This window comes from Oncorhynchus gorbuscha, linkage group LG04 (genome assembly GCF_021184085.1).
Source record: "Oncorhynchus gorbuscha isolate QuinsamMale2020 ecotype Even-year linkage group LG04, OgorEven_v1.0, whole genome shotgun sequence".
In the NCBI taxonomy this organism is placed as follows: Eukaryota; Metazoa; Chordata; class Actinopteri; order Salmoniformes; family Salmonidae; genus Oncorhynchus; species Oncorhynchus gorbuscha.
In genome coordinates this window covers 63,138,847-63,154,173 of record NC_060176.1, presented here as the reverse complement: position 1 = coordinate 63,154,173, position 15,327 = coordinate 63,138,847, and the positions used below count along the sequence as shown (strand labels likewise).

General features: G+C 44.1%; 1 protein-coding gene across 1 annotated transcript; it reads right to left on the bottom strand.

The window, feature by feature from the left end:
• Positions 1 to 1,806: 1,806 nt before the first annotated feature.
• Positions 1,807 to 15,251, bottom strand: LOC124033369 (endoplasmic reticulum mannosyl-oligosaccharide 1,2-alpha-mannosidase-like). The gene is given in 15 exon segments (XM_046345387.1): positions 1,807 to 2,113; positions 2,115 to 2,171; positions 2,507 to 2,638; positions 2,811 to 3,005; positions 3,298 to 3,418; positions 8,877 to 9,067; positions 9,545 to 9,733; positions 10,174 to 10,322; positions 10,975 to 11,154; positions 11,504 to 11,616; positions 11,820 to 11,971; positions 12,097 to 12,212; positions 12,308 to 12,416; positions 12,964 to 13,098; positions 14,832 to 15,251. Coding segments are annotated over 14 exon segments (1,950 nt in total). The 5' UTR covers positions 13,060 to 13,098; positions 14,832 to 15,251; the 3' UTR covers positions 1,807 to 1,963.
• Positions 15,252 to 15,327: the final 76 nt, after the last annotated feature.

Here is a 15,327-nt window from a genome sequence, read left to right as displayed (position 1 = left end):
TCTTAAGAATGTGATTGAGAAACTGGAGAGTGACATGATCCAGGGACACAGGAAGTTTCATCCCAATTTCCTGTAAAGCCCATTAATGTGTCACCTCCACTTCCTCTTGGGCTTCTGCCTAAGACAGCTTGGAGTTCAGTCACACTCATCCCATTCTCTAGTGTTGGTGGACGAAATAACCACAATGAGCCAACTACACAGGTTGGCTGGCTCATGTTTTCCACTCTTCCTTCAGAGTAAACAACTCATTATCAGAGGACAGACAGACTCCGCACCAGCAATGTGGTGAGAACAGAGAACATTTTAAATAAATATCAAGGCTACCGTGCCTCAATCTCACCCTAGCACTGCTGTCATTCCACCATGGCTATTACAATCATTTAACGTTCAATGAATTACAGCCTTTTTATTTTAAATTTGCCATTTTTGGAGAGGGTAAACCAACCCAAACTTGAGTCACAGATATATCAAAATGAGCAATGAGATATCTTGGCGTTAGCCGGCCCTGAGCTGTGATGTATTTCTGGATCTACACTACCGTTCAAAAGGTTGGGGTCACTTAGAAATGTCCTTGTTTTTTTTTAAATAACAGCACATTTTTTGTCCATTAAAATAACAAATTGATCAGAAGTACAGTCTAGACATTGTTAATGTTGTAAATTACTATTGTAGCTGGAAATGGCTGATTCTTTATGAAATATCTACATAAGAATACAGAGGCCCATTATCAGCAACCAGCACTCCTGTGTTCCGATGGATTAGCTAACACAATGTGCCAAGTTTAAAAAAAACTCTTATGCAATTATGTTAGCACAGCTATAAAAATGTGGTGCTTATTAAAATAAGCAATAAACCTGGCCTTCTTTAGACTAGTTGAGCATTCCTGGTTTGATTACAGGCGCAAAATGACCAGAAACAAAACACTTTCTGAAACTCATCAGTCCATTCTTGTTCTGAGAAATGAAGGCTATTCCATGCGAGAAACTGCCAAGAAACTGAAGATCTAACAACGCTGTGTACTACTACCACCTTCACAGAAGAGCGCAAACTGGCTCTAACCAAAATAGAAAGAGGAGTGGGAGGCCCCGTTGCACAACTGAGCAAGAGGACAAGTACATTAGAGTGTCTAGTTTGAGAAATAGACGCCTCAAGTCCTCAACTGGCAGCTTCATTAAATAGTACCCGCAAAACACCAGTCTCAACGTCAACAGTGAAGAGGCAACTCCGGGATGCTGGCCTACTAGGAGGAGGTCCTCTGTCCAGTGTCTGTGTTCTTTTGCCCATCTTAATCTTTTCTTTTTATTGGCCAGTCTGAGATATGGCTTTTTCTTTGCAACTCTGCCTATAAAGGCCTTCATCCCGGAGTCGCCTCTTCACTGTTGTACACCTCTGCAGCTGTACATAGTCCAACAGGAAGATAGCCCACCCTTTACCTACCTCATCCCCATACTGTTTTGATTTATTTACTTTTCTGCTCTTTTGCACACCAGTACCTCTACCTGCACATGACCATCTGATAATTTATCACACCAGTGTTAATCTGCTAAATTGTAATTATTCGCCAACCTCCTCATGCCTTTTGCACACAAATGTAGATAGACTCTTTTTTTTCTTTTTTTCTACTGTATTATTGACTTGTTTGTTTACTCCATGTGTAACTCTGTTGTTGTCTGTTCACACTGCTATGCTTTATCTTGGCCAGGTCGCAGTTGTAAATGAGAACTTGTTCTCAACTAGCCTACCTGGTTAAATAAAGGTGAAATAAAAATAAAAATGTAGATATTCCATAAAAATAAAATTGTCCGTTTCCAGCTACAATAGTCATTTACAACATTAACAATGTCTACACTTGATTTCTGATCAATTTGATGTTAATTTAAACAAAAAAAAGCTTTTCCTTAAAACAAGGACATTTCTAAGTGACCCCAGTGCATGTATCCCGTTGACTTGGCTGGTGTATCGCTCACTCAGCAGAAGGCCAGATGGGCAGGGGGTGGGCCTCTGTGTTGAACACATACTTGTCCAGACTGACCAGCTCCGGGTCATCTGAGAACAGCAGGTAGAAGTACTTGAGAGTCTCCCCCAGGAAGAAACTCTCCATCTTGTCCCGGGGGGCTGGGGTACTCTGGGTCCCGGACGTTGTTGATGGATGTGTAGCCACCAGTAGAAACCTGAAGGGAGACCAATATAACACACGCTATGAGAGAAGGATCTGTAATCTCTGGGGAAATACTCACTCAATAACCACATACTGAATATCAAATCAAATTTATTTATATAGCCCTTCGTACATCAGCTGATATCTCAAAGTGCTGTACAGAAACCCAGCCTAAAACCCCAAACAGCAAACAATGCAGGTGTATTGCATTTCCCTGTAGCCTGGTTTCAGATCAGTTTGTGCCGTCTTGCCAACTCCTATGGTCCTTGTCACGTCAAACAGATCTGAGACCAGGCTGGTTAATTTACTAACAGTAGTCTAGGCTGGGTAGTGACTGTGTTCTCTCACCTTGGTGTACTTATTGAAGTTCTGGAGGATCTCCCAGCCCCAGTCTCTGTACTTCCTGTCCTTAGTGAACCTGTACAGATAAAACAAGCTCTCCACCGTCTCAGGGCGAAGGAGGTTGTGTCTGTCTGCAAGCTGAGAAGAGGACAGATAGACACACACGAGAAACAAATCACATAGGAAGTTGACCATATCCATGAAAAACTTCACAGCAGTAAAATAAAAGGGTCAGAAACCCAACTATACTTCAGTAGTGTATTGTTTAATAATATCTCTGCAGGGGAAGTGCACACCCCTGTATACCCACCTTGACGTCTACATCTCTGATGCTTCCCTCGTGCATGTTGAAGTGGACGATCTCAGGGCTCAAGCCAGTCTCCATCTGGGCATACATCTGGTAGCAGGTCTCCATCAGCTGCTTGGCCAGCTCCATGTGGTCGGCTGGCAGGCCGTGGTGGGCCCCTAGAGCCAGGGTCCCAGGGAGGAAACACACCAGGTGGTCCTGACAGACAGGGTTGGGGAGTCAGTGGAGCAATAGAATGTGCATGTTGCAAAATAGAGCCCACAATATTTTAATGGAAAAGACTGGAACTACAGCTGGTTAGGGGTTGATAGCCTTGCTTGACTCATCAAAGCGATAATATTTAAGTGTTGGGTGAAACTGGGCTTCAAATGCCCAACCTTAAACAGGGGTGGAAACCTCCCTCAAAGAAAATCTTGAGGTTCTGTTGATTTAGAGAAAACATCAGCTCTTTCACCCACACTCATCTGGTGTGCATAGTTCGTATACTAACCATTTTGGGGCTGAACTGACCATGGGACAGCTCCCCTACGAAGGTCAGGCTGTTAGGAGATGACTTCTTAAGCAGGTTCTTCTTCACTCCCTCTAGGGCCTGCAGGTAATCCTCCAGCAATCTGAAGAACACAGTCACAGCTTTACAGCCAAGCACTGGAGAACACACGCACAGACACAGCATTACAGCCAAACACACGCACAGACACAGCATTACAGCCAAACACACGCACAGACACAGCATTACAGCCAAACACACGCACAGACACAGCATGTACAGACACAGCATGTACAGACACAGCATTACAGCCAAACGCACGCACAGACACAGCATGTACAGACACAGCATTACAGACAAACACACGTACAGACACAGCATTACAGCCAAACACACGTACAGACAAACACACACACAGACACAGCATTACAGCCAAACACACGCACAGACACAGCATTACAGCCAAACACAGCATTACAGCCAAACACAGCATTACAGCCAAACACAGCATTACAGCCAAACACACGCACAGACAAACACACGCACAGACAAACACACGCACAGACACAGCATTACAGCCAAACACACGCACAGACACAGCATTACAGCCAAACACAGCATTACAGCCAAACACACGCACAGACACAGCATTACAGCCAAACACAGCATTACAGCCAAACACAGCATTACAGACACAGCATTACAGCCAAACACAGCATTACAGCCAAACACACGCACAGACACAGCATTACAGCCAAACACAGCATTACAGCCAAACACAGCATTACAGCCAAACACACGTACAGACACAGCATTACAGCCAAACACACGTACAGACACAGCATTACAGCCAGACACAGCATTACAGCCAAACACACGTACAGACACAGCATTACAGCCAGACACAGCATTACAGCCAAACACACGTACAGACACAGCATTACAGCCAAACACACGTACAGACACAGCATTACAGCCAGACACAGCATTACAGCCAAACACACGTACAGACACAGCATTACAGCCAAACACACGTACAGACACAGCATTACAGCCAAACACACGTACAGACACAGCATTACAGCCAAACACACGTACAGACACAGCATTACAGCCAAACACACGCACAGACACAGCATTACAGCCAAACACACGCACAGACACAGCATTACAGCCAAACACACGCACAGACACAGCATTACAGCCAAACACGCGCACAGACACAGCATTACAGCCAAACACGCGCACAGACACAGCATTACAGCCAAACACGCGCACAGACACAGCATTACAGCCAAACACGCGCACAGACACAGCATTACAGCCAAACACGCGTACAGACACAGCATTACAGCCAAACACACGTACAGACACAGCATTACAGCCAAACACACGTACAGACACAGCATTACAGCCAAACACACGTACAGACACAGCATTACAGCCAAACACACGTACAGACACAGCATTACAGCCAAACACACGTACAGACACAGCATTACAGCCAAACACACGTACAGACACAGCATTACAGCCAAACACACGTACAGACACAGCATTACAGCCAAACACACGTACAGACACAGCATTACAGCCAAACACACGTACAGACACAGCATTACAGCCAAACACACGTACAGACACAGCATTACAGCCAAACACACGTACAGACACAGCATTACAGCCAAACACACGTACAGACACACAGCATTACAGCCAAACACACGTACAGACACACAGCATTACAGCCAAACACACGTACAGACACACAGCATTACAGCCAAACACACGTACAGACACACAGCATTACAGCCAAACACACGTACAGACACAGCATTACAGCCAAACACACGTACAGACACAGCATTACAGCCAAACACACGTACAGACACAGCATTACAGCCAAACACACGTACAGACACAGCATTACAGCCAAACACACGTACAGACACAGCATTACAGCCAAACACACGTACAGACACAGCATTACAGCCAAACACACGTACAGACACACAGCATTACAGCCAAACACACGTACAGACACACAGCATTACAGCCAAACACACGTACAGACACACAGCATTACAGCCAAACACACGTACAGACACACAGCATTACAGCCAAACACACGTACAGACACACAGCATTACAGCCAAACACACGCACAGACACACAGCATTACAGCCAAACACACGCACAGACACAGCATTACAGCCAAACACACGCACAGACAGAGCATTACAGCCAAACACACGTACAGACACAGCATTACAGCCAAACACACGTACAGACACAGCATTACAGCCAAACACACGTACAGACACAGCATTACAGCCAAACACACGTACAGACACAGCATTACAGCCAAACACACGTACAGACACAGCATTACAGCCAAACACACGTACAGACACAGCATTACAGCCAAACACACGTACAGACACAGCATTACAGCCAAACACACGTACAGTCACAGCATTACAGCCAAACACACATACAGTCACAGCATTACAGCCAAACACACGTACAGACACAGCATTACAGCCAAACACACGTACAGACACAGCATTACAGCCAAACACACGTACAGACACAGCATTACAGCCAAACACACGTACAGACACAGCATTACAGCCAAACACACGTACAGACACAGCATTACAGCCAAACACACGTACAGACACAGCATTACAGCCAAACACACGTACAGACACAGCATTACAGCCAAACACACGTACAGACACAGCATTACAGCCAAACACACGTACAGACACAGCATTACAGCCAAACACACGTACAGACACAGCATTACAGCCAAACACACGTACAGACACAGCATTACAGCCAAACACACGTACAGACACAGCATTACAGCCAGACACACGTACAGACACAACATTACAGCCAGACACACGTACAGACACAGAATTACAGCCAAACACACGCACAGACACAGCATTACAGCCAGACACACGTACAGACACAACATTACAGCCAGACACACGTACAGACACAACATTACAGCCAAACACAGCATTATAGCCAGACACAGCATTACAGCCAGACACACGTACAGACACAGCATTACAGCCAAACACACGTACAGACACAGCATTACAGCCAAACACACGTACAGACACAGCATTACAGCCAAACACACGTACAGACACAGCATTACAGCCAAACACACGCACAGACACAGCATTACAGCCAAACACACGCACAGACACAGCATTACAGCCAAACACACGCACAGACAGAGCATTACAGCCAAACACACGCACAGACAGAGCATTACAGCCAAACACACGTACAGACACAGCATTACAGCCAAACACACGTACAGACACAGCATTACAGCCAAACACACGTACAGACACAGCATTACAGCCAAACACACGTACAGACACAGCATTACAGCCAAACACACGTACAGACACAGCATTACAGCCAAACACACGTACAGACACAGCATTACAGCCAAACACACGTACAGACACAGCATTACAGCCAAACACACGTACAGTCACAGCATTACAGCCAAACACACATACAGTCACAGCATTACAGCCAAACACACATACAGACACAGCATTACAGCCAAACACACGTACAGACACAGCATTACAGCCAAACACACGTACAGACACAGCATTACAGCCAAACACACGTACAGACACAGCATTACAGCCAAACACACGTACAGACACAGCATTACAGCCAAACACACGTACAGACACAGCATTACAGCCAAACACACGTACAGACACAGCATTACAGCCAAACACACGTACAGACACAGCATTACAGCCAAACACACGTACAGACACAGCATTACAGCCAAACACACGTACAGACACAGCATTACAGCCAAACACACGTACAGACACAGCATTACAGCCAAACACACGTACAGACACAGCATTACAGCCAAACACACGTACAGACACAGCATTACAGCCAAACACACGTACAGACACAGCATTACAGCCAAACACACGTACAGACACAGCATTACAGCCAGACACACGTACAGACACAACATTATAGCCAGACACACGTACAGACACAGAATTACAGCCAAACACACGCACAGACACAGCATTACAGCCAGACACACGTACAGACACAACATTACAGCCAGACACACGTACAGACACAACATTACAGCCAAACACAGCATTACAGCCAGACACAGCATTACAGCCAGACACACGTACAGACACAGCATTACAGCCAAACACACGTACAGACACAGCATTACAGCCAGACACACGTACAGACACAGCATTATAGCCAGACACACGTACAGACACAAAATTACAGCCAAACACAGCATTACAGCCAGACACACGTACAGACACAGCATTACAGCCAGACACACGTACAGACACAGCATTACAGCCAGACACACGTACAGACACAACATTACAGCCAAACACAGCATTACAGCCAGACACAGCATTACAGCCAGACACACGTACAGACACAGCATTACAGCCAAACACACGTACAGACACAGCATTACAGCCAGACACACGTACAGACACAACATTACAGCCAGACACACGTACAGACACAACATTACAGCCAAACACAGCATTACAGCCAGACACACGTACAGACACAGCATTACAGCCAGACACACGTACAGACACAGCATTACAGCCAGACACACGTACAGACACAACATTACAGCCAGACACACGTACAGACACAGCATTACAGCCAGACACACGTACAGACACAGCATTACAGACAAACACACGTACAGACACAGCATTACAGACAAACACACGTACAGTCACAGCATTACAGCCAGACACACGTACAGACACAACATTACAGCCAGACACACGTACAGACACAACATTACAGTCAAACACAGCATTACAGCCAAACACAGCATTACAGACAAACACACGTACAGTCACAGCATTACAGCCAAACACACGTACAGACACAACATTACAGCCAGACACACGTACAGACACAACATTACAGCCAAACACAGCATTACAGCCAAACACAGCATTACAGCCAAACACACAGCATTACAGAATCTAGTGTCAACGCCAACTGATAGAGCACTGAGCCAATGAAATAAAAATACAATTTCAAACAAGTACTTTAAACATAGCACAAGAACCAAATCTGTCCTCAAGCATCAAAGTCCTCAAGCTGCGCTGGGTCTGTGAGAGCTGCTCCAACGGAGGATAAATGTTTTATAAAGTAGCTCTGAAGACCTAGTTGTGCATGAAGTTAAGCAAATATTATCAGACAGTCATGAATAGTCTTGTGCACAACCACATCCACACAGAATTGCAGGTAACAGAGAGACGGGCTGTTTAAGTCGTGTCAGTTACATCAGGGGAGCTGAGGAGATCAAGCTTAGGACTGTCAAACACGACAGCAAGCTAAAACAGCGACAACTCTTGCTGCCTGCCTCCAGTACTTAGCAGGGAGCCTAGACAAGATGAGTAGGAATCTAGTGGCTAGACCTGACTCTGTGAATTAGTGTCAGCCTCAACCTCACGACAGCCTCGAGAAAAGTAGACAGGAAAAGTGTTTAGAAAACCCACTCTGTCTCCTTCTGGCCTCCCTGTATCCACTGTTTAAGGAGGTATTCGTAGTAGCTATCTGCTCGTGCGCCCAGGGTGAAGACCCCCAGATGGGTGAACTGGCCGCTGTTGGTGTTGATGAACATGGGGACGAGGCCGTCCTGCTTCCCTTCCAGCTTGTGGACTTTTTGCATGACATTATCCACTGCAGCCTGGATGAGAAAGGAGGTGGGGGGGGGATATTTAAGTTAAAGCTAGAATCCGTAAATGAATCACTAACAAAGCAGTCACCCTGCTTTTGTTTTGGTACAAAGCTGAGGAATGCACCTGGGGAAATGTAACCACTCAAATTCATAGACAGAGCTATGGATGCAAGGAAAATGATTGTTTTAATCATGTTGAGGATATACAGTGTTTGTTTACTTTTTCTTTATGTACAAACATTGGAGTAAAACAAGCTTATATTTGGGGGTTCTGATGGAATAATAAGACATTTATAAGTTATCTTTTTCAATAATCAAATCACATATACATCATTAATCTATAAGTCCAGAAATTGATGTAGCAACTAAGGATTCTATCTTAAAGTGTTGTCAGAGATTATTGATAAAGTGCTGTGGAATCAAACGTTGTCCAGAAGGCTGACATTAATCGAGTCCTTTCACTAGAACACTGCTTGTGAATATTACCCGGTAGCGTGTGTCCTGAGTGAGGCGACTCAGCTCCCTAAACTCTAGCTGGATGCTGGTGACCTCAGCAACAGTGCTGTCCGACGTCCATCGAGGGGGGTGGGCCGTACCCTTCCCAATGTTCACATCTGAGTAGGGGATCTTGGACGGGGTGTTGAAGGCAGGCATTAACCTCGTTCCTATATCCTTCTGCAAGGTCATCAAAAGAACAACAGAAGGCCGATCAATATGTTTCACTAGCCAGACCCCCTCCCACAGAAAAACAAGTTATTTCACGAAAGAACTCATAAGACCTAGCAGAGAGGCAGAAGGAATGTCAGAGGCACAGCAGCAGTAACAGTAACAGCCAGCTCTTTGTCTGCATGTCTCTCTGTCTGCATGTCTCTCTGTCTGCATGTCTCTCTGTCTGCATGTCTCTCTGTCTGCATGTCTCTCTGTCTGCATGTCTCTCTGTCTGCATGTCTGCATGTCTCTCTGTCTCTCTGTCTGCATGTCTCTCTGTCTGCATGTCTCTCTGTCTGCATGTCTCTCTGTCTGCATGTCTCTCTGTCTGCATGTCTCTCTGTCTGCATGTCTCTCTGTCTGCATGTCTCTCTGTCTGCATGTCTCTCTGTCTGCATGTGACTCACAGCCTTGTCCAGGAACAGAGTGTCTCCAGTCAGATGGTAAGTGCTCAGCAAGCCGCCCAGGATACGGATGGTGCTCTCGAAAAGGTTCACGTCAACGTTCTTATTGAAGGAGAGCTCCGTTGACACCCAGGTCTTAGCCTCCTCAAACTCTGTCCAAAAGAGACCAACCACAACTTCAGTGGTCTAACTCCATGTAAACTCTATGATACAGCAGATACAGAGAAAAGTTGGATCATGAATATAAGTAGTGTTTTCCCTATATGCATTCAGCAGCGGCGCTGCTAAATTGTGGCCGCCAAATTAAATAAGCAATTTATATAATAATATACGGTATATAATGTAATATGATAATATATGATATGATTTATATAATAATATACTGTAATATATGATTTATATAATAATAATATACTGTATATATATCTTTTTATTCTTCTTTTTTTTGGGGGGGGTAATTTTAGGGATGGTAAAAAAAATCAGTGTCAACTTAAAACGACTAAAACCAGATATAAAGTATGTTGAAAAGATAATGGAGATACATATCTTTGAGAAATAACAATCACATTTCTCTCAGCCCCATGGCAAAATGTGTAGAATTGCAGGAAATTAGCTTTAAAATGGTCAAATGTTCTCTCTGCTCCATGGCAAAATGTGTAGAATTGCAGGAAATTAGCTTTAAAATGGTCAAATGTTCTCTCTGCTCCATGGCAAAATGTGTAGAATTGCAGGAAATTAGCTTTAAAAACATCTAACTTTGCCATCGCTGCTGTAAAGAAAATCCTAGGGGAAACACTGAAGTACCTTCTCTGAGGTTGAGGATCCACATGGTGTCCAGGGCATCAATCAGGGTCAAGCCCAGGCCAAACCACTCTCCATAGGACTTAGAGATGGGCCTCAGCTCATCTTGGCCCCAGGCAAACTCTTTGTATCCCTTCCACGCATGTCTGAAAGCATCTCGTACTGCCTCAAGCCTATCAAATTCTGAAACACACACACCAAGATAATTAACTACCATCTAAAAAATTATAAATGAATTACTTCTATTTCAAATAACTAAATCTCTTTCAGACCATGCACATTTCCTCTCAAAGCGCTAGTTGCCCTCTATCAAACTCAACTTGTGTTAATGGTCATGAAGGGTGGGCTATGGAGGGTTTGCACACACACACACACACACACACACACACACACACACACACACACACACACACACACACACACACACACACACACACACACACACACACACACACACACACACACACACACACACACACACACACACACACACACACACACACACACACACACGCACACACACGGTACAGACCTGGCTCGTGTGAATGGTCCTCTTGCTCAACTGCTGAGACAGCCACCTTGTTCTCTGCTTCCTTGGCAGTTCCTCCTTCAGTTGCTCGGTCAGCCTCAATCAAGGCCCCACGCCTATTAAACACACATAGGTGTCGGTCAAGATGAGAAGACCAGAAAACATGTTTATATGTTTGGAACAGAGTTTTAGTTTTACCAGAGTTTTACTCCTCACCATCGCTTCCCTAATCCATGCATGCAATAAAGGCTTATGTATCAGAGATAAATTGACTTTCATTATCCATTAGTCATCTCCTCTGATTAGAAACTAGTCTTACTTAACAAGTGGCTTCTCTCCCTTTTCTTTGTCAGCTTTCTTTGCTTCTTGAATCGGATTCTCCTCCTCCTGGATATCTGACCCGGTGCCTTTCTTTTGCAGACGGTTCTGCAGGCCGGGTGGCCCCCGCTTGTGGGGTGCCCTCTTCTGCTTCTGAAGGCCAAGACACGTTAAGGGAAGTGCTTCACTTCAAAAACACTGCTTACTGAATGCATCACTGCACATATTTCTCACAGCCAAAGGCTAGCTTTAGTATTAGAGGAGTGGAATGTACCAACCTCTGAAGGTGGCTCTGGTACTAGTGGTTGGTTCTGTTTATCCGACTCAGGTAGGACCTCAGGGATGACCAGTTTCCGAACATGGCCCTCATCCTCCTTCACAACAACAGTAAGGCCTGGGGAGGTACATAGGGGAGGATGTTCAGTCTCTGGTGCCCCAAAAACAGAGTCCCCACCACCATAACAACTATAATTTTTTTGCTGGCCTTACCTCTGAAGTGTTCTGTGACAGTGGGGTAAGTGGCAATCCCACAAACTAACATGAGAGCCACGCTGAAGAGGATGAGGTTGCGCTGCAATCTGGATAACTGTTTCCATTTCTGTGGAGAAATGGGTGCAAATTGGAGGAGATAAAAAATTACAAAGCAGTAAGCAGAGTAAATAACACCAAAACTCAGCTACAATTGATTGCACCAGCTTGTCTGTCAGGACAGAGTCACACGAAGAAAGAAATCCAGAAGAACCACTGAATGTCACACACAGTGCAACATGTCTGATCAACTGTCAGTACCATGCTGCTACGTACTATACACAGAGGCACTGCATTGTCATATTCTTCGGATAAACATCACCATCATGGTGTCATATCTCCACAGATTGACAGTGACAGGTCTGAGCTAGTCATTTTCTGTTGGAGTGACAATCACATGATATTATGGATATGATGATAATTGTGTCTCGGGGCATTTTTTCATTCAAGTTATAGTAAACCATTAAAAATGTCATGCTATATTTGCGGTATAAAACATTCAGTGGGATATATAGTATAGCCTATCAATCAACTGCAAAGCATACATAGTAAGTCATCAGATCAGAGTTTGTGATTAAGATAAGTAGGTTGGTTGACTTCCTTCAGCACTCACTCACCCTCCAGCAGGACTGTCTTCTCCACTGTTTGCTGTTATAGTTGCCACTTCCAGTGAAGGTTAAAGACACAAATTCCTTCCTTGATGGTGAGTGCATGTCTCCAGCCTACCCCACAGTGAAGTCATAGACTCTATGCTAGAGGAGGAAAGTAGGCCGCAAATTAGAAATTACAGCAGAGGCAACACAACCTCCCTTCTCTAATTATACAAACTCAACTGTAGAGAGATGTGCTTTATTAGACCAAATTACTTTCAATATTGAGGACACATAAATAGGACTAAATGTTTGTAGGATATAGCATATAATTACAATTATGATTGTTTCAATTGACAAATAAAGCATAATATCTGAAAACAAAGCAATGCAGTTTCATTTACAAACCTTTTATTGATAATAATGACATGTTTGAAAATATTCCTGTCAATCACAGCCAATTATTGTTAGTGAGTACTTGACTGGTCCTTTGTAGCTCAGTTGGTAGAGCATGGCTCTTGTAATGTCAGGGTAGTGGGTTCGATTTCCGGGACCACCCATACGTAAAATGTAGACACACATCGCTTTGGTAAGTCGCTTTGGATAAAAGTGTCGGCTAAATGGCATATATTATTGTCACTGTCTTTCCTTATTTGCAGCCTGCCAATTGATCTAACTATTGAAAACATTGCTTACATTTGTTCCCAAACAGGTTAAATTAGCTTTGAAAGGAAAGAAATGACTTTTAAGATACTGTATGCCAGCTGACGAGAGGTAGCTAGCAGATTGTCACGGGCTAATGTGATGCTGTTTGGCGTAGGGACACATTCTTCATGCATCTATTACTGTAGTTAGGCTTAGTCTACCTGTATTCTATAGCTTTAGTGGTGTGTTGTATAGATTCCATAATCCGGACATGAGCGAGTGCTCAGCTGGTTCTCAACACTGTGTGCACCCATATGTGCGCTGAAATCAACAGCCACCTCATTCCCCTCAGCAGCCTCCACTGGTTCCCAAACTTTTTTTTCCACTCGGGCCCCCTTCCAGCATTGGGGAACATCCATTCATTGGGAAGGAAGATCAAGTGTTTCTTTTCAAAGGCAAATCACTTTTGCATGAGAAAACACAAAATACTACTCATTACGTCACGTTTGTGTTGAGCAGACTGTGGGCTTTGAACAGTGCACCTTGTTCATGCCAGAGAGCAGCCCGGTTCCAAAATGAACGCAATCAACTTTCACCCGGTGCAAAACGCCTACACGGTTCAGATGAATCAAATCCCCTCATTGAGACAGGTGGATGACCACCCCAAAGTGCTGCATGCCATGATGACACGGTTGTTTTGATCAATGAAAGAGAGAACATTTGAATTAGACAAGATGGCTGCGTATACATTGTTGGATCACTTGGCACAAAACATGTATTTTAATGTCGGAGCATTTTATAAATTCAAACCACTTGCAACTGGACACGGGCATTTTAGAAGATACGTGTTTGGCCCAAAAAAGGCTGGTCGAAAATGCTCTGTGCTTCTCCAAACAGTACCTATCCTGTAACCGCTACTGGAGCGTCACATTAGCCCGTTACAATCTGCTAGCTAGAGGAGACTATGCCCGAAGTCTACTCGCAACAGCTGGGATGTATTCATTACGGAAACAGTTTACCGTGTAAGAACCAAACGGGAGCAAAACAAGAGTTTCTATTGGACAAATTCAGGCAGGTCCCTCCCCGTTTCGTTCCGTTTAAGAAACGTTATCCAACAGAATCTGCGTAATGAATACGCCCCTGATAATTACGACTGAAAACATCCTCGCAAACAAAAACAATGTGCAAGCTAACACAATCAAAACGTATACTAAAATAAGACGTTGAATTTAGAAATAAATGTACTTTACCTTTTATTCAACAGTGTATGGTATCTCGTGCTCTTCAGAGCTCACAATTCCAATGTCCTAGATCTTGAGCGAAGCGACTATAGACCGAGGCATTACGAGGCCTACAGCCTAAAAACAAGCAGTTACACGAGTAAAGTTAATTTACTACAAACGATGAGCATGTCTAACAGGAAAACTGCAAGTGTTCGTATAAAACGATTGCATACCTTGAAGAGAACGATTCTCTACTCAAAAGCAGCAATGCAATATCTATACATGCCACGCGCTCAGTGCTAGAAAAAGTAACCTGACCGAACAGAGCGGAAGCAACAAAATACATTCGTTGATACAAGTCTGAGGATGATACATTGTAAATACACGCCTTTCTCTCAAGTCAACACTTCGCCCGATTACTTTTATTGAAACATCAGTAGTTCATTTTCATTCGAATCTAGTCAAATCACATCATTTTCAATTGTTTCAAGTTTTACTGAAAATAAAATAGCTTATTTTCAAA